We start from the raw sequence: 20,554 nt of genomic DNA, 5'->3' as shown, positions 1-20,554 counted from the left end.
ACTTCAAATCTTATGAGTTACTGTAATTTGACAAATACCACCTTAAATACTGCAGTTTTAGCTTTTTTGAAGAAGAAGAATAGACACAAAATTACAAAATAACATCTTTTGTTCAAATTAAATATTCCTCTAGTAGAAGTATGGTATCAGGGAACAACTCTGAAGGGCATAATTCCTTCAAAGAGTTACTTTAGTAAATGTAACAAAACCTCTGTTTGACCAATTTTAAAAACACAAAGGGGCAGTGAAGAAGGCGGAGCCACCTCATGACACCTCATGTGCAGTGTTTTGAGGTTTTTAAAAGAAAATATATGCATATGACATTTGCAACACCACTCAAAAATAAGAGAATAAAACAAAACATGACTAGGTATATTTTTCACAAAAGATAATTATAATACCTGCACCATTAAGGAAACACTGACCTGAACAACTAAAGTGCACTGCCTATATATCTATCACCTCCCTACATTATGGTATTGTTGTTCTGCTTATGTCACCAATGTCATTTTACATGCCACTGTCATTATTTCAAAAACTATACTTGTTTATGTTGTGATTTTTGTATTTTTTGTTTTTCTTATGAATATCTAACATGATTCCCCATTTTAGATCCCTGACTTGCAAACCCATCCTAGTTTCCACTTTTGTCTTTGTATGGCACATTGTCCACACCTGGATAATAATAATTATAATAAAAAAGCAAAAAACAAAAAACACAATGAAATGATTAGAAGAAGGTGCATCGGTTAGTCTTTTTGTCTGTGCGTTTTGACACAGTGAGACCTTGAATAATCGAAGTTGATGAGGCATTTAGCTGCAAATGGTTTTCCAGGAGCAGCGCCCATGATTAATCAGACATCGGAGCGGCCCTGGCCTCCCCACCCGCATACAACATTACCAGCCTAATCTCTCCATTGATTACTGCAGTGCAATAAAGCAATACTTCACTACACGCTTTCTCAGAGTCACTTTCTCTCCTTAAATATAGAAGATGCATGACAAATGATGCTTTTGTTGATAGCATCTCTGTACCACACCCACACGTCCGTATTGGGGAAATAAATCAAGCTTAACGTGGCATTAGAGTCAAATTTATTGACAAAAAAAGTTATTATTCTACAGTAGTGTTGATATTGAAGTTGTAAAAACATGTAAAGGGCTTAAATATTTTGTACATTCAATTATAACAGGCAGGTAACAGCATATAACTTAGAAATATTACAATTCCAGGAGAAGGAAGGCTTTTGGGTAGATCAGAAATGCATGTTTAGCTTGGCCAGCCATTCCAGTTCATTTTCAACTGGATAGAAACAGGCATATTACATAACGGTCACATCTGTAATAGGCAACAGAGCACGAAAAAACATAAAAAATATCATATAAAAACTGAAAATATGGGGTCAGCTCAAAATCAAACCTTAACCAAATATTCAATTTTAAAAAGTTGCAAAGTTAAAATGACTTCAATGGACATTTGTCTTACTAATTTAGTAATATTGCCAAAAAAGTGATTGTATTTTGACCAAAATATCTCCACTGGCAGACAATTTTACAAATAAACACATTTGAAGTAGTCCAAAAAGTAAGTAAAGTGAAAATAAAGAGTATTTTTCTGATTAATAAATACAGATGTTGCTTTTTGTAGTTAAAATATACAGTTGTTCGATTCAGATTTCAGACTTGTGAGGTCAGCATAGTACACCTTTCACCTTTACAGTCAATGGAAGCATAATTAAACTCCAGATTTGGTGATATTGTGAGGTTTTGGGAGGTGAAATCGCTCGTGCCCATGTGTCCGGACTCCCAGGACGCTCGAGGCTGGACTGTACCCTCTGGGATGTGCCTTCAGAGGTGACCTACTTCTCCTGATTGTCAGCAGCAGAAGGCCGTTTCATCAGCACTGCTTTGTGTAGAGGCACTGAACTGTGGCTGGGACCCCGGGAACAGGCCAATTGGACCTTATTGTGTAATGAAGCTCTTCTCACACATGCACGAACACACACAGCCAGCAGGAGTATAGGTCGGGAGAATTTATAACAGCTATTTATTAACCTCCAAGAAATGCGATTGCTCGTTTTGGAGATGCACGGTCCCAAGCAGTGCCATTATGATCCATTATGGGGAGGTGACAGGGGTGGCTGATAGATGGGGCTGTCATTACTTTAGTCTGTAGAAGCGAGCAGAGGGATGCTATAGTACCTCCACAAAATGGCCGCGCCGCACCAACATGGCTCCGGTCTCAGGCAGGGAGTAAATGTTTCGTGTTAACAAATTGAAATACATTTACAGGCAGACACCAGATGTGACAATGTGTTGTGAATGATGAATAGATTTGGAGTTCAGATTTCAATCGACAAGACGCAGTTTAAATGCAGTGTCTAGGAATGGTTAGTATAGAAAATGGCAGTTTGGTGAAAAAATTATGGATTTTCTTTAAGACAGGCTTTCCCTAGCGCATCCCAATTTACTTTAGGTGAATATCCAACATATTAGATTTGTTTGATTTTATGATGGGACACACATTTTGTCTCGATGAAAGCTTGTTTAACTGCATTAACTCATAAAACGTGTATGAAAAGTGTGTACTCAAATTTCATTCTAAATCTCAACTGCATTGTCATATCCCTACCAAACATCGGAGTAAGTTGTGTCTCCAAACAAAAGCTATGCAACAACCAGATAAATATGTACATTTATGTTACAGCAAATAAAAATAGAACACTGCAAACTCCCACACAGTATGGGCAACACAACCGTTCAAACACAGTTACACTTGGTGCTTCAAGACAAAACACAATTACATTCATATAAATAACCCCCAAATGTTCCCCACGGTCTGTCACGCTGAAGACCAGCTTCACGGCTCCATTCAGAGCTACAGCAGCAGTCCTTGATGCCAAATCAAAGAGTATAATACAGCGTAGTGTCTTTGTGCACTGTCTCTATAAGGTCCTGGGAACTCCGAGTGCTTTTTACAAGGCCCAGGGGAGAGCAGGGCTTCACAGATAACAGCTTATCAGTTCATCGGTGCAGAGTGAAGCCAATTCAGAGATCTCCTTCATTGTTTACTGTGCAACCAAGCAGACAGTCAGTCAAATCCATTGATCAATCACCAATCAATTTATAGATGAGTCAGTCAAAAAGTGTTACCGAACAGAAGAGAATACTGTTAAAGTGAAGGCCGCCTCCTTTCGCAAACAGTAACGGCAAAATGGTCACAAACACAGCTAAAAACTATACTGGCAGCTGGTGATGACTGCATGTACAAGTGAGCACAATGGGACCATGTTTTAAGGTCTTTTAAGGTCCAACAATTAAATGCAGTGTGTTGTGTTGGGTTAGCACAGGTATACGCTGTAGTAGTGCAATTGATTTTAGCTTTTGCAAGAAATTAAGGAGCTTAGACTAGAATAATACTATTTTTGTACAGTTTTCAGGCACCCTAGATATGGAATTTTGAGGAGTGTTGAGGACTATTTAAGATATTGTAGGTTTATTATATTATTTTAAATTGTTAGTTGCAATAACAAATCATCTGGAGAAATTTGACATTATAACCAATTTATATTTTGCAATTTCTGTACTGGGCATGTCCTTCTATTGATGTGCAAAACTGCAGTTATCTTATCCTTTCGTGTCCAAGACTAGTTCCATTTTGTTCTCAATTCGTGATGTCCCTGCTGCAACACTGGTACATGCAATAATGTTAAGAGTATATAAAAACGAAAAGAGTAGGAGGCGAACACATGGCGTTGTGTGATTTGTGGAGCGGAGCAAGGCCTGATGGGGGTGGAACTTTGCACCGCCCCTCGTTTTCGCCCAGAGGTGCTCCACTTGGCCCCATCTGCTCCATAATGGCTGCCACGATTGCTTTTCTCTGCAGCAGGTTCAATGTTGGAAGTAATGATTCGCGTCAGCAGCACTCTGCTCCCAGCCTCTCAGTGAGACACGAGGCAGAAATATGCAGATGAACTAAAAAAACAGTCAAAATGTAGTGGGAGCAGGGTGTCTTAAGGCTCAGCTTTAGGCCTGTCCCTGTCTGTCCTCCATCTGTTATGTGCCCTGTTGCTGTGAGGGGCTCCAAAGGTCCATAAGGAGGGATGGCTGCGTGTCACTGCGGAGAATGTCCACACTTCACACGAGTTTGCTGTTGGGCTTTAGCCGTATGACCCACTCTCCTCCTGGGTTACTGTTGTACAAGTCCTGGAGATGTGTGTCCGGATCCAGGCAGTGCTCGCCTAAACAGGCAAAACAACACAAAAGTTACTTCAGTGAATCACAATGACGTTCTCAAAGTCAGAAAAGTAACAGCGTGTTTCTTTTATGCTTAGTTTTATCCATCGAGATCAACAATTAATCTATTTAGTACAACTTTGATAAACTACTTATTTCTCAGTATTCCCATATTTCAGAAGATCACAATATTTGCAACCCCATGTTAAAGACCTGTCACTACTTCCTTTTTTGATTAACTTGATAGACATTTGTAGATTTCTGGAAAACCATTTTTAACTTTTGTGTGCCTTTTGAGTGCAGCGGAAATTGTTAGCAACAGAAGCATGGACAGACATTTATTTCTGTGGCAGATCATACTCCGTAAAACTTTAATCATGAAATCAGTAGTTTTGGATGGAGTTTGTAGCGTCTGCCCTGTGAGAATCAAAGCTGTGTGTAATGGGCATTTGTCTGCTCTGATAACTACAGATGCACAGCCCGTGTCTCTTTGGCACTAACATAGTTCATTACATAAGGTCTTGCTCCTTTCATCAACTCAATGAGCAGAAAGACATGCAAATGTCAGCTCTTTGGTCACTGTAGATAAAAAGTGCAACTACTTTCACTTACCAATGTTACCTCCCACTTCATAAAGGGCGCAGTCAGGGTATGCCACGGATCCATTTCTGTTTATAGTCAAAGCACAGAATATTTGGAATTAGTTGTTAGACAATGGTATCGAGTTAAACAGCAATTGTCTGATTATAATTAATTACTTGAATAACTGATACTGTACCTTCGCATTTTGCCCTTTCCGTTTTCAGGGCTGCGAAGAAACTGGTGCTGAAACTGAGCTAAGATGTCGGAGGTCCGTGAGTTAATATTGAGATGAAACTCCATCGTGCTGGTCTGTGTGTCTCCAACTTGGATCTTCACTGTTCGGCACATCTAAAGCAGAGCCACAAGTTACATTCATCCTTGTTCAATTATGAGTAAAACAAACTTTCCTTTGACATTAGTTATACGGTCCTGTCAGAGTACACGAGCGGCTCACCTCAGGGACATTTTTCTCTGGCTTCTCGCGGCTGTCGGTGTGAATCTTCCTCAGCAGGTTCTTGATGCGTCGATCGTAAAACTGGTATCGACGGCTGCTGTTTTCGTTCAGCCTTCGCACCTGGCTCATGAGGAAGTTTGGGACCTAGAGACAAACAGTAATCATGATAGCAACATTACCTTTCATCAAACATTCTTGATAATGTATTCAATTTCAACTTTCACAATGAGCTCTATTGTCTTATGTCTTTTTTTAAAATTAGAAAATAAATTAATGACTGAAAGTACATATGATAGGTTATGAAGTTTTTCTAATTATTACTTGTTTTGTTGAGATAATATCAGCAGTAAATGTGTATCATATTTATCCTTTATTTTACAGATGAATAGTTTTTGTTATTGTGGTTGCCATGGCTGGGAGCTGTAACATTTTTCTCATACCGTCCAGAGTAGGTCCTGGTATCGTATGAGCAGCCTCATCACATCCGCTGCCTTCTCGGCCTGTCCCTTCTCCGATCCCTCTGCCAGTTTACTCGGCACAGCTTTATGGAGGAAGAGGTTAGGAGCCATGATGGTGGCTACAGCCCATAGGTTCATCCTGTTCTTCTTTTCCCTTGATACTACTTTACTCAGGAACTCCAGCAGAGCCTAAATAACACACAAAATTACAATTAAGAAAGAGCAAATCTAAAATGTACAAGCATGGATTATTGCAGAGTAAAATGCATCTAGCAGTGTTAATGTACAGAGACAGCTTCTCTTCAGTTGGAGCCTGTGCCATTAGTATGAGTCACAGTTGATTTGTAGCATTATCTAACTGTCTGTAACAAAGTGCATCAGAATACAGCAGTATATGTGGACAGCCTGTTTGATGTATTTGACGAGTTTTGCGCAGAAGTTTCAGTCTTAAATAAGCATATAACCCCAACAAATCATGCTTATTGTTGCTAACTGAGGCAAACATAGTAAGTGTAACCACATAGAAAAATTGGCTCAGCTGAATTAGACAACTGAATAATCATAGTGAAAATAATGAAAGACAGCATCCCACCTTGAGCGTGTTCCTGTTGGGCTCAGGCAGCAGCAGTACGAGTAAGTTCAACATATGGAGCTTCTGTTTCAAGTCTGTAATGTCTGAAAAAAACACAAGAAAAGTATAAATCTTTGGATCTTACACCTTCATTTCCTCTTTTTGTCTGAGAAAAAATGAGAAATGTCCAGACTAATGGCACGTCTGACAGGTAGCTATTAGCTTTGTTAGCTTATGTCTCCTCGGTCATATGCCATCCATCACCCGTATACCATTCATAAGTGAGTCATCAATCAGATACTATTAATAACATATTACTTTTACCTCACAGATACAGCCATTGGGGGTATGCACCATGCTCTAGTCTAGTATTTATGACAATGTAGGGCAAAGATGCTTATAAAAAGACTATCAACTTGTTCATCTTGATGGCTGATTGCTGGGGCTGAGGCGGCAAAGATAAGGATCCCACTGTGCTCTCATCAAGGTAAAGACATTTAGGTAATTATAAGGCAGGCCTGCTGAGCTCGGAGAGGGGAAAAAAGGGAAGTCCACATTGTGTCATATGAGGACAAAGGAAAAATGTATATTCAATCTTTCCTAATGTGAGAACACTGTTATACAATACTAGTAGTTGCAAAATAGTATGTAATCTTGGTGGATATATGTAGATAAGAGAATGATGCACTACACAAATCAACAAATGTTTATAGACATTTAAACTAAAGGATAGGCACATTTTGCAGATAATAAGATGGGATATTTAGTTGTTTGCACAGAAAAATATCTCAACTAATACAGTGCAGTCTTTGCAACTTGCTAAATGCACCTTTTCAAACTGTGATTTTGATTACCGGTAAGTCACAATTAGCAGCCCTAAACCTGATAAAAAAGCCCATGTACAATGTTGACTACCACTGCAACTTCATTTTTACTGATCCTATAAAATTTTCACCTGCACTACCATTGCTACTATTGTTATTACACAAAAACATAAGAGTAATAGTGCCTTAAAATACCATTTATTCCCTCCAAAAATAGAAAACTGTAAACGTATTTAATAATATCTAGCTCCTTCTCATCTCTGACTAATGAACCGCATATGCTGCTAAAAGAAGAATTTGACAACATGACTAATGCAATCCTCTACCAGTGACGTCAATTACATCATAACAAATACTATGTCCATTATGAAAAGGCTTAACCCAGTCTCATGTTTATTGCTGCAACACCTTGCCAACTTGTGTCAAAAAGTCACACCCACGGCCTAATAAAGAAAGGTGTGTCCATGTGTCAATACAATGGGTGCTTATACAACGGAGATTTAGTGAGTCTGAAACATTACCTCACTCTGGTCAAATTAATTCTATTGTGAAAAGAATTAGCCCAGAAGATACTTTTATAATGACTTCTAGATAATGATACTGAGATCTACAATGCTACAGAAACTAACCTGTTATTTTAGATCGAGGTGACCTATATACATCCAAAGTTGTAAATTTCCTAAGACATACAAAACTAGTAGTAGAGATCATTAGTGCGATATTTTAATTTGTTTTCAGATGAGATATTGCCCAAGGATATTTTAATGAATAGCTGTGAGTTCAAGCAATGTTCGGGTGGCTGGAGCTTAACTGAAATTGCCCAAAGCGAACATACAAAAGAGTGTAAGGTTGTCCAGTTTTTGAGGTGTTCATGGGGTAACTTACATAATGGTGTAAAGAATCAGATATTCTAAAACAAGCTTGGCTATAGGGTCTTACCTCTGACAGCACTGAACGTATTAAGGTACTCTGGTGTGAGCAGCGGTGCAGGCAGATCACGGATAAACTTCTTTAGGAGAGCAGCGGCATCATTTGGGCTCACTTCATCCCAATTGAACTGTCCCGAGTAAAAAGTGTTCTCTAAACTCTGCTGCAAGCTCTGAAGATAACACACACACATTTTTGTTTGTTAATATTACATTATAGTTTCTAGATTACTAACTCAATCATGTTTTTGACGTATTTACACGGAGGCGGCTCAGTTAAGCATTCATAGTTATTTCACCAATTCAAAACAATACATAAATATCTGACATTCAACAACCATTTATTCCATTCATCTGCAGTGTAAACCTCAGTAACCCACCCTATACCAAACAGAGATGATGTGTGCCCTCTACTGGTGACTTTATGTAACTGACTATATGCTTCAGACTGGAATTAAATACAGTGTGGAAAGGTTTTTTGGTGGCAACAGCAGAGACAATAAACACATTATTGATCTTGTCCCATGAGGCCATACTCTCTAAATGCCAACTGTAGTTAAACTGGAGAAGCATAGTAGTAACATCTCTGTGGCATTTCACTGAGTCAATATTGTATAGATGCTCCCTTGGTCTAGACATTTTTCATTATTGTGACACAGCGGACAGCAAATAATTCTTACTAACACTGGCTTGTATTGGATTGTAAAAGTGTATATTCTGGTGTTGTACCTTTATTCTGGATTGAGAGCCAGGGACCCGCAGAATCCCCTCCGAATCTAAGCCCTTTCTCTCCAGAAATGACAGCAGCTGCAGAGAGGAGAGAGAGGCAAAGGACCATTATCAGACAGTGTGGCGGTAAGATAACAATCTCATGATCACCTCTACTGGTAACTCAGTGTAACTGCTGCTACAGCAGGGTGTGGCACAAAATGGCACCAACAGTAGACTGCAATACAAGTCTGGATTGAGCCAAAATGCTTTAAACTAAACTGAACTAAATATGTCTGTGCTGTAAGTGTTACAGTAATTCACTCATTTGAACTTAAGCAGAGGCAGAAATTATTTTAAGTGTAATGCTGTGTAGAGATTTTTAATAGAACTGCAACTTAATCTGTTGATGTATTTGATAGAAACAAATACACTCTTAAGACCAACATAATCAAATAAAAAGCCCTTTGGTCACAGTTTGATATGAAAAAAAATATAATTTTAAGTGTGTGACTTACTGCCTGCATAAAAAGAGGAATGGAGGTGTATGGCTTCATTTTCTGGTCATTCTCGAGCAGCGCTGCCAAAGGAACTCCAAAAAGAGTGCTCTCTGTACAATAGCACATTGTCAGTTAGTGATATATCTTAGTGAAGTTGCATAACAACACTATTTTAAGGATTGTGTAATTGTTTGTCTTGTTATTATCTTTACTGTCAGTTAACCTGCTGCCTGTGAAGACATACCTGGGATTTTTCGTTTTCCACTTTTGTTCCTCTTGACCTCCAGCTCAAGGAGGTCGCTAAGTGCTGTCATGTCGATGAGAGCCAACTGTCTCACTTTCTTCATGTCAACCTGGGACAAGTCCTGGATGCGGGTCACTCCTAAACGGCACTTGGGGCAGACCACTCTCTAAAAAAAGAGGAGAAAATACATATGGCTTCAATCAGACACTACATAGCAGGATAATGCATTATATCCATAGCTGCATAAACAATGTGCTTAGTGTCCCTTCATTTTCCGGTTTGGCTAAATCACTTATCCGACCTCAATTAGAGAAATAATCTCACAAAACTATCCCTTTGTCTACAGCTTATTCATTCATCCCATGTTAATACCGTTATCTAACCAGCGGCAAATGGCTGAGAAGTAATTTTATATATAATTCCACTTCAGATTGACCCAATTCCCCCCCCTTGAAAAAAAAGGTCTAAATTTAGATACTACTACGTCATAATCCGTTTCAACAGACAGCTAAAAATAGTACAAAGAATTTTACTGTTTAACATATTTGGTTTGGTTACTTAACATTTCTTTTGGTGCTTTAAGTTAGTTGATAGAAAGAGCATGTATATCAATGAATGATTCCATGGAAATAGAAGCTAAAACCATTCATTGGAACATTCTAGATGACTTTTATGCCATACTATGGAATATTACAGCCAACAGGACACTTTTCCATGGAAACAAGTAGGTGGCGGCCCTGCTCCAGGCCAAATAAGAGTCAGGTTTGTGGAGATGAAAGCCCACTCAGAGAAAGGACACATGTTTTTCGGTGCAATAAAGACATCAAGAATAAAAAAAATTAAAAAAATTGGCTCAAAAGTTACACAGTGAGGCCTTAATGATAGTGATGAACTTCTCTAAAGACATGACAAATTTCAATAGCCTCAATGTTTTCTATTTCTGTCATTTGAGAGTCAGATTTGTCCTGGTGCTTACTGGCAGGGTGCCGTCCTCTTTGCGGCGCTGGTGGGTGGTCTGGGGGAGCTTGGCCTGTTTGATGAGGATGACTGCTTGTTCACAATAGGCGACATCGGTGATAAAAATCTCATCTTTTGGGCCTCCACGCTGATCTAAAGTCACAGCTGCAAAAGAGGAACGCGACAACTTGTGGTGAGTCTTGAGGAAGTATGCCTTAAGTAAATCGACAACTATTAGTAAGAATAAGGAAATGCAAATGTTTTATTTTGTATCTACTACGGAAAAAGCCAGGGGAAAACACATTAAGTTCTATAGAAGCTGCTACGTGGAAACCAGAAGATCAACATTCTGTGAAACTTTGTGCCGACAGGAGATACAAGTAATAGATCAAATATAAACTGACAGTCCTTAAGTCATCAAGCAGCGTAGGTATTTTATGACGGACAGCTGATATGATCTTTTAGCTGTTAATGGAAATGTGTGAGAGATAAACATCACATTTAGAGCTGCCAATTCATGTAGCTGTCTTAGAGACTCATCCACTTGGGCTTCTATCATTCAGTTCTTATCTTTATATTTTGTAATCATAAACTATGCAGTACAATAACTATGTGCACTTAGCTTGTGTATTTAGATGCCATCAGACCAAATCAATACATGCCTCCCTGATAAACGTAGTTCAGTATGGTTTATCCAGGATTAACCAGTTACGCTCCAGACAACAAGCTCTGAGCTGATCTGCTTTCTTTGATTTCTAACATATGGCATCGGTGACCAGACAGACTTTTACCTGTGAGAGGAGATTTGTTGACAGATGCCATGTCGTCAGTGCGTTTGGACTCAGGGCGAAGAGTCTGGAAAAGAGAATATAACAGCTTATTGTAAATGAATTCAAAATATATTCTGTGCTACAATGTTGCACATGAAAACTGTATTATGACAACTTCTAAGTACAACTCAAAAAAATAATTAATTAGACTCCCAGCTTTAGATGTAAAGTGTGCATATGCTTGTCACATGCTCAAGTGGAACTGGGGCAAACACTTTGTGATTAATTACATTTCCAGCAAATCTGTCACTGTCCAATAATTAATTTAATTTGGATATTTTTTACCAAAACATTTATCTGGGCCTAGGATTGGAACTGGCACAAGCGTTTTAGAAAAAAAAAAGTAGAATTCTCAATAAGAACATAAAAGTAATACTGAAAGAACCCAGTAAGGTGCTTTAGGTCTTCATTTATAATTATACTGTAGATTCTTATGCACAGACTCTATTTCATACCTTGACAGTTTGTAGAAGACGCTAAAGCATTCACACTTGCACAGACAGCACATTAAAACTGATACTCAATATTAAATATGGCTTAGGGATAAGCTAGACTAGGACTCAACCAGGACTAGAATAGATCCAATACTGTCCATTGTTCCTCTGCAGGTGCAAACAAGTGTTTTCACAAAGTCTCAGATTGGGATCAAATGAGCAGTGTCTACCTGGATAAATAAAGGAGCACACAGCCTGGCCTTTACATGTGATTTGCTTTGATTGTGACAATGGCCCTTTGTGAAGAGTAGGTCATTCACTGCACCCTGACAGACACCAGGGATGGGCCATTTGAATAATGCTTTAAATACAGACCTGATAGAGGAAGTCACTGGCCAATAGGATAACACTAAACATTTACAAGGACATTGTAATAAAGCCTCAACACTGATGGTGGCAAATGAGAACTAACAATGTGTGTGTATGTGTGGTTATATTGGGTGGCTAAATAATGAGTAGTTAATAGTATCTTAAATGCTTATTTTGAGTATAGCCCTTTGAAATAGAAAGCAGAAAGAAAACAGAAAGCAGAAACAAGAAACAACTGGATTTGCTTTACAATATTTGCCTAGTACAGTGTTTCTCAAATTGTGGTAGCCAAATATTATCTTAGGTGGTACTTTGTATGAAAAGTTTGAGCATAACCGAGTACATTTTGAGACATGTGCTACTTATGATGTTTTGGCATGTAGCTTTTTTTTAACAGGAAATCAAACAAGTGCCCTCAGCAAATTGTCTCACGATGAGCCTCACATATGTCCTGCAACAAGAACCTTTGGCCATAATAGCGCAAGAAGACCCCATTCTCTTCTTTTGTAGATGATTTAAGACTAACATGTTGTAAATATCAAACCTTAAGATCCCTTAAAGGTCAAAGCAATCAAAGCAAAGCAGCAGCTTAGAGTGTTTTATGGTCCTCACCTGGGACATGGGGGAGTGGAAGATATCTCGGACGTCTCGGGGCGAGGGCTTGTTTCTCTTACGCAGGGACAGAGTGTAGGACTCTATTCGACGCTGCACGGCTTCAGCTTGTGTCCTCGTCAGGGTGGACAGCAGCGCGGCCTTGTCCACATCCTCACTGTCCTCACCGTCTTCACTGATCAGAGTGGACAGGCCCGCGTCAGCCAGCCACTGCTCCTCCTGCTCACCGTCTGACAAAAAGCACCAGAGAAACACGTTAAATGCAACAACTATTATACTTACATCATGTTAGAGGCTATAATAAATATGTGTAGCTTGGATAGTTGTGATCATTGTGGATATGAAAAATATGATATACTACGATATAAAGTAAAAGAGGTATACTGGATGTAACGATGTTAACTGCAGTGAGTCATATCAGTGTTGACAGTATAATATATATACTAATATATATATAAAAACTAAGAGACATATCAGCGTGTTTGAATAATAAATACATAAATAAAACCTTTTATGACTGGAAATGATGCTAAAATCAACATTCATACTTATTTATATGTGAATATTTAAGCAGTAAGGTTGTGAGTTGCCCAGGTGCAGTTTACTTAACAAAAATATCACCTGGAGAAGAATCACCACGAGCAAAGGGAATGATGGGTTACGTAATATTAATAAATCATTTGAAGTCAGACTGTGAGGTTGACTCTCCCTGCTTTCTACCTGACACATGAAAGTGAGGTGACATTTCCATGCACTAAATAAAGATGAAAGACTTCCAACAGTAAAAAAAAGGGTTTGGAGAACACACACATGACTTATTTATACTCCCATCAAAATTGCAGTAAAAAAGACAGATATAATAATACAAAATAATACAACCCCCCCCCCCCCCAAAAAAAAAAAAAAAAATGCTATGAATGGATTTCTGGATGGAAACCTACTACCCTATCAGAAAGTGTTTTACGATGTTGTCATGGTGATGAGAGGTACTTTACAACATGAGGGGAACCCTGTGTTGCTAGGGCAAATACACCTCATGAAGTAGCTCATCTATAGCTATTGTGTAGTGTGCAGTCTATGGAGTTTAGAGTTTTCATGTCTAACACAAGCACATTTCTGTATCATTTCTGTCCAACTCTTTAAAATATCATAGTAGTGGTTTACTGACCTTCAGATTGTTTCGAGTCTCTTCGGTCGGCGTCTGCTTCAGCGCTTCCCTGTCTGATCGTCTCCACCTCAGTCCAGAAGGCGTCCAAGCAGAGTTTATCAGGGCGTTGGTCCAGGAGATCTTCAGACGATGTGGAAGAGGCCGTGCTGTGGAGGGTGCCCTGGGTTTGCTCAGCAGCTGCCTGGTCCGGAGGGCTCGGCCATGGCTCCACGCTCATCTCGGTGGGGCTGGGATCTCTGGTGCAGACATACACACATGGGAAGAAAGAATTACACGCGTGCATGCAAACAAATAAGACCGGGACAGAAGCGGAGACGGCAGACGAGGTGATGGAGAGGAGGTGAGGGGACGCACGGAGAGGGAGACACAAAAGGATATGAGGAGGAGGAGGCCCGGCAGAGAGCACACACAAAGGGGGGCTATTGTTCTAATGCAATGTGCTCTGGTGGTGCGGTCCTCAGCATATCCACTAGATGTCACTGAAACTGGGGTTTCCTTGTGGTCACACCCCTCATTTATTGATTCAAGCATAAAAAAACAAGCTCAAAACAATGGAGAGTGAAGGCATGAGATCCATGCTGCTTTTAGTGGTAAAGTACAAGCCTTTTTCAAACAATGAAACATGCAAGTTCTTTTTTCAGATGTAATGAGCCATATTAGTATCATTATTTACAATAGAAATCACCATTAGTTACGGCCATAAACATTAATTGCTAACATGTTTAACCAGGTATTAGTAAAATGGAAATTACAAAGCATCAACTAAATGACAGGAGCCATTATGTTATTAAACAACATAACCTAAATAGCTTAAATAATAGGTTGTGTTTTGATTGTAAGTGTTTGTGAGCTCTAAGCCTTTCAAAATGATATGTTGTTTACAAATTTATTTACTTTATTTATTTGACTGGGATTAGAGATCAAACGATATGTTTTTTTTTCATGGCCGATACCGATTGTTCAGACTGCAACACAACGGATGGTCAATAAGCTCTGCTGATATTTTTAGACAGTTATGTTCATCCGATTTTAATTATCGTCCCCAAATTGCTGTGTGGGCATGTTTTGTGCACTTATCTCTTTAAGTGTTAATATAAAGCTTTGTGTGTATTTTTTAGGCAGCAGATTGACCAAAACAAATGATCAGGTCAAAAATATTAGCTCCATACATATCGGCCGACCAATATATCAGGTTGCTATCTCTAATTTGGATGGTGCATGTTAATGGTATGATGAATGATACAAAATGTAAAAGTAAACACACTGGATTATAGCTAAGGTTAATTTCCATCCGTCATGCCAAAGGGCTAATAAATACACTAATAGTTTATGAATAAAGAAATCATCAGCTAAGCATATCTTCAGTTTGCACAATTTGTAATTTGTAATCTAATCAGCACTAGTTCATGCAAAAGTCAGGAACTAGTGCTGTGTGTTAGCTTCTTTAAAATGACCAATACTCATATCTTTATAGTTCTAATATAGGTCAAGATTATTCCAAAACGAATCAAAACAGGTCAAAAATGGTCATATTTATATAAACGTATCAGTTTCTTTTGACAAACCTAGCATAAACCATGAAGTACAACACAACCAGAAAACATAATCTGACGTCTTTTTCCTTCAAACTAAGCCAAGCGGCCTGACCAGACCGGGGCCTGCTTTCCCTATGTAAATGAGGACAGGACAGTGAATAGTCTCTTTCTCCACTGGGCCACTCCGGTTGCTCTGGCTCTGTCCTTGTGTTCGAGGGCAGTAGTGTCACCTGATAAGGCACAGATAGGAAGTGGTCAGTTGACTCACCCACTCGGTTTGCTGCTCAGTGACATTCCTCCAGTCAGCAAATCTCAGAAGCACATACTATACCCACATTTGGTGTGACACATGAAGATAGCTATGAATTAACAGTCCACTAATACGAGTCATAAATCGTTGGCATATTTTAAACTTGCAACAGAATGGTTCAGGACAATGCCATTTAGTACATTACGTGATATGTGGTTGAAAACAAAACAATGATTATCGGTCTGCCACTAGAGTTGATACAACAGTTTTTTTACGGACTGCAAATAATAACTAATTATAGGGTAGCAGTGGCTCTAGTGCATACTGTTCTCGTGTTCTTAAGGAGGACAACACTTTGCACAGTATTGTAGCATTCTGGTGTAAGAAAACACATCACATTTCTTCTGGTTGTTTATTTTCTGAACACAAAGGCTACTGTAAACTGTAACCCACACCAAAACAAACAAAACAACAGCAGTCTCAACTCGCAGTTACATTAACAACAGCACATTAACAGGTACAAGAACAATAAAAGGTGTCAACCCTGCACAAAATTCAAAATATCAGATCATTACAGTATGAATGTGGTGCGTCCGTGATTTTGGAACAGACAGGAAGCAGTAGTACCTTAGCGGAGTGTGGAGTGAATGAATAATGCAATGTTAAACACTTGAGGTGTCTTAAAAGGTGCTAATATAAATCCAATGCATTGCAGCGGGCTTTTAACATGACCAGGAATATAGCTACATAATTATACTGAGTGCATTTATCTGTGTTATACTGACTGCATATATCTGTATTATAAAGTATTAACACAGCTGTAAATGCAAGGACTAAAAGTATACTTGAAAAACTGAAATCTTTACGCTTTTGTTAGATCCTTTTGCAGCGACCAGTCTTGTGTTCAGTAAAATTACACTCAAATTTCTTCATTTGTCAACCAAAATTATTTCCCTTATTTTTATTTATTTTTTGTTTTTTATGGGATATTGGGCTGTTGTGGACAAAGAGCTCTTACTATAGTAGGCCAAGATGTCAGTGTCAAGTCTCTGTATTCAAAGATTTCAGTAAATGGACTATTATGAATGTCTGCACTTTGTGTTTTAAGGCAAAAATAATAGAACTAAAAAATGTTTCTGTTTCCAATACATTTTTCATATCAGATGCATTATCCTTACTCATTAAACTACTTTTTTTTACATTAGTTTTGTATTGCACTGCTAACTATGCTAGTGTGTGTTAACTTGACTTCACTTAAACATATTTTTTGTTTACATTTCCATTCAGCTTTTAAGCCATATAGTATTGACAAACTACTGAAACTGATCTATCTGATTAAAACTATTCTCTATGAAAACCAGTGCCTTCTCTGCCTTACCTTCTCTTTTTCTTGAGGGATGGCGGCTTGATTCTGCGGATGTTACCATGGCCCGAGCGCAGTCTTAACCGATTCAGCTTGCCTCTTTGGAAGGGCATGGTGGTCATTATCCCGGTCACCACTACCTCCTCACTGCCTCCCATATCCACAGTAAAAAACGACAAAATCTCAGAAAAAGCTGAATCTATTCCGTCTCCTTGGGGCTCAAATCTCATGTAAGCCTTGTTTCTGTATTACCTCCGTTCTCAGGGGTGGTGTATGGAGAATGAAAGCTGGTCTGGTATGTGAAAGGGAGTGACGACATTCATTCACAGCAGAGTGGCACTGATACCTGGCCCCGCCCACAAGCACTTAACAGACACACCTAACCTACCTACGCACGTCATTTAACATTCTGGGCTGCGTGATAGAATGCAATGTCATATGTGGATATATGACTAAAAATATGACTAAAACCGCAGTTTATTAAAACCCTGATTAACTCTCATTAATGCGGCGAGACTTGTACTTACATAACTCGAAACTTACGAAACGAATGATCTAAAAAAAAAAAGTGAACTGAAGTGAAATAGATTTGATTACATGACTATGCCTGAAAACAAAACAAATCCATGCACTTGCAAATCAATGAAATTGCAATGTTAATCAATACTATGTAATAAACAACATAATCATTTAGCATCACCTTTGGCATTTGCCTATTTACTTAAGTTAATCAAATAGCATGACAGTGACATATGACAGTCTGCGGTTCTGACAATAACAAGCCCTATGACAGCAGCAGGTTGTCTCCAGCCGCCCTACCTGTCTGTCCTCATACTAGAGCTCAGAGTTAGAATTAAATTACTGTCATATAAGTTACTCTCATATAAGTTACTGTCATGTAAGTAAGTTAGCTGCAGCTGGGAGCAACATGACAAATGTGAGCTACAACTAAGTGAAAAAAGAGGAGAGAGAAATAAGGAGGGAGAGAGAGGGGGAGAGGAAAAAGTTGCCCTATTTTTCTCAAGTGCGACTCGTCAATCAAGTTTATCTCCTCCCAAAGACCCTTTATGGAGTCATCCTTTGCTTTCAAACAAGCAGTTATATAATAATAATACTGATTTCCTGAACATGAGCAATACAGACAAATTCCATGCTTTTACTAACAGAGGATTTCCTATAGACCTCTTCATTTAAAAATCCCAACCATATTGTTAATGATTAGAAAAGACAGAATCACAATCCTCAGTCTTGATTAAAATTTGATTATTTGCACATCCCTAAACCAATCATTTAGCTAACAATGGTCAATGATGAAATGAAAGCTCATTCTGCAGGGTTTCTTTGATTTTTTTTTTTTTCAATATTATGTACTATTGTGTTAGAAATGAATAAAACATTAAAGTTGTAAAATAAACACATAAACATTCAAAATGAACATGGCACATCTAAATTTTGTTAGAATTTTGCTAAACACGCAATAGGGAGACATGACAGCAAACAACTAATCTGGACTGTTTTGGTTAAAGAAATCGTGGAGCTGGATATGACGCAAAATGTAAAACCTGGGTCTCCTGGCTGCGATTGGCCAGGAAGAATGTTAAGGAAGAAATGAACGCAAACTTCCCTCAGCATAGAAAACAAATAAAAAAATAAAGTAAAGTCTGCCTAAACCATCGATAAGCTAGTGCAAATTAAATGCAGGTTTTCTAGCGAGCAATTTCACTTTATATTAAGAGGAAGAATGCCTTATGGAAAACAAAATAAACACGAACTAAAAACTAATTGCCCACTACGTACAAAAGAAGAAGAAGTCATATTAGATCACAGTTTCCATGGCTTGGTGGTTTCATTTACCACTGTCTACTTTTGCTTCTGTTTTGTCACTCAAAATGTCACACTGTTAATATTGTTTCATTATTCAATGCCATCTGCATCAACAGGAAGCCTCCACTAGCTGAAAAGAATAGACTAAATGTCAATTCCTGTGTACAATAATAGTCAACAATGCATGGCATAACACAAGGTAACCTCACCATGCACGCCTCGGGTCAGAGAAATCACGAAATCCATTTGAGATCGAGCTCATGTTAAAAGAACCAGAGCTTAATCCACGTCAAGCCTCTTACTGCTCCTGGAGAGAGCGCTCGCCTGAGAAAGTTTCTTCACAAAGCCGGCAACTATTTTCAGCCACTCAGAGACACACAGGCTGGTCTATAAAAACAAAAACTAATCTTGCAACCGTGATTTCAATGCTAAGCTAATCCTCCTGCATTACTGCAGCTATCAAATGATGATAAATTGTATGTATAGGATGCTGTATTGAGTGACATTGATAGTTACACACAAACACTGCATAAATACAGTCCAAAGAAAGCAAATAAACAAGAACAGGCCAGATATACACACAGCAATAATAATAAATGCATCTATTAAATAATGGCTGTTAGGGTTCTGGTTACGGTTCAAAATAAATAGCTGATTATACACAGAAGGAACAGGAACTTACAGTGTAAACTCACAAACAAAAGTAGAAAGTGATATTTCTGCAATTTTGTGGTTGTTTTTATAGTGCATTGTCTTAGGAGATGTCTGATGGATTGCCAAGATATCATCACAATATCATCAAATACAGTAATAGAAGGCTTTATTTTTGTGAGTATCCCCACCCTACACAACAAATGAATGGATAATAAAGAAGGTCATCACTCAAACAGAACTAAACAATAATTAAAGCAGGTTAACAGAGGCCATTACTAAACCAGAGGACTAGACCAGTACTTAAGCCATCATATTTAAATATTACCAAGCAATTTCTTTAGTTCTCCTCACGACATACTGCAGCAGCCAAAACGGGATGAATAACAAATTGATATCTAGTGCAACCCTTATTCCTTTGAACAGCATCTGCAGACTTATTCCTACCTGGTCCTGGCTCGCCCCATGACCCGTCCTGAGAGTAGAAGCAGTGCGGCTGAGCTCCCTCTCCTCCAGGGCATTGTGCTGGAGGTCCTGCCTGACCCAGAGCGAGCTAGCCTGGAGGAAACCACAGCTGCTTCCCCCTCTCCTCCTACTTCTCCGCTCACAAACACATCACCACAGGGCCGGACAATGTGGCTGCTGCACTGGTAAACGCGTCAATACGGCGCATCCTGGGGCAGGAAGAGAGAGGTCTGTCGGGGGCTGGGATAGTGTTTCAGAGAGGGAAGCGCCAGTCTGAAGAGGGGAATGGGCAGTGGACATAACATCTGCTGCTCCAGACAGCTGAGTGCGGCTCAAAGGAATGATTCAGAGTATGCCTCATGTCCCAGTGGTAAAAATGAATGGGTTAAAATAGACTTTTGACAACATGTTACTCTACTCAAGGACAGTCCAGTCATTATGCTCTCTATATCTCTCCAACTTACTGTAACAAAATTAAAAGTGTGTGCAGAAAAGCTGAAATGGTGATATAAAATGTCCAAATAGTCACTGCCCTAAACAGACATAATGATTTATTAGCAATGACTTTAAAGGGTGCAAAGTCTGTGTCCAAC

General features: G+C 38.9%; 1 protein-coding gene across 2 annotated transcripts; it reads right to left on the bottom strand.

The window, feature by feature from the left end:
* Window positions 1-1,078: 1,078 nt before the first annotated feature.
* Window positions 1,079-20,087, bottom strand: LOC117371710 (rho GTPase-activating protein 40). 2 transcript variants are annotated; one of them, XM_055221939.1, is made up of 15 exons: window positions 19,944-20,087; window positions 13,874-14,109; window positions 12,706-12,935; window positions 11,252-11,315; window positions 10,480-10,625; window positions 9,504-9,669; window positions 9,278-9,369; window positions 8,781-8,858; window positions 8,065-8,224; window positions 6,323-6,405; window positions 5,713-5,919; window positions 5,273-5,416; window positions 5,015-5,166; window positions 4,849-4,904; window positions 1,079-4,241 (listed from the first exon to the last, which is right to left on the bottom strand). In XM_055221939.1, exons 1-15 carry the CDS (start codon window positions 20,015-20,017, stop codon window positions 4,138-4,140), a joined length of 1,992 nt encoding a protein of 663 aa, XP_055077914.1. In that variant the 5' UTR covers window positions 20,018-20,087; the 3' UTR covers window positions 1,079-4,137. The 2 variants fall into 2 exon arrangements, with proteins under 2 accessions (XP_055077914.1, XP_033823306.2); XM_033967415.2 differs by lacking the exon at window positions 19,944-20,087 and adding an exon at window positions 17,037-17,298.
* Between the last annotated feature and the right edge of the window lie 467 nt (window positions 20,088-20,554).

The sequence above is a fragment of the Periophthalmus magnuspinnatus genome, chromosome 5 (assembly GCF_009829125.3).
Source record: "Periophthalmus magnuspinnatus isolate fPerMag1 chromosome 5, fPerMag1.2.pri, whole genome shotgun sequence".
Taxonomy (NCBI): Eukaryota; Metazoa; Chordata; class Actinopteri; order Gobiiformes; family Gobiidae; genus Periophthalmus; species Periophthalmus magnuspinnatus.
The sequence above is the reverse complement of the archived record's forward strand: the minus strand, read 5'-3'. Positions and strand labels throughout refer to the sequence as shown.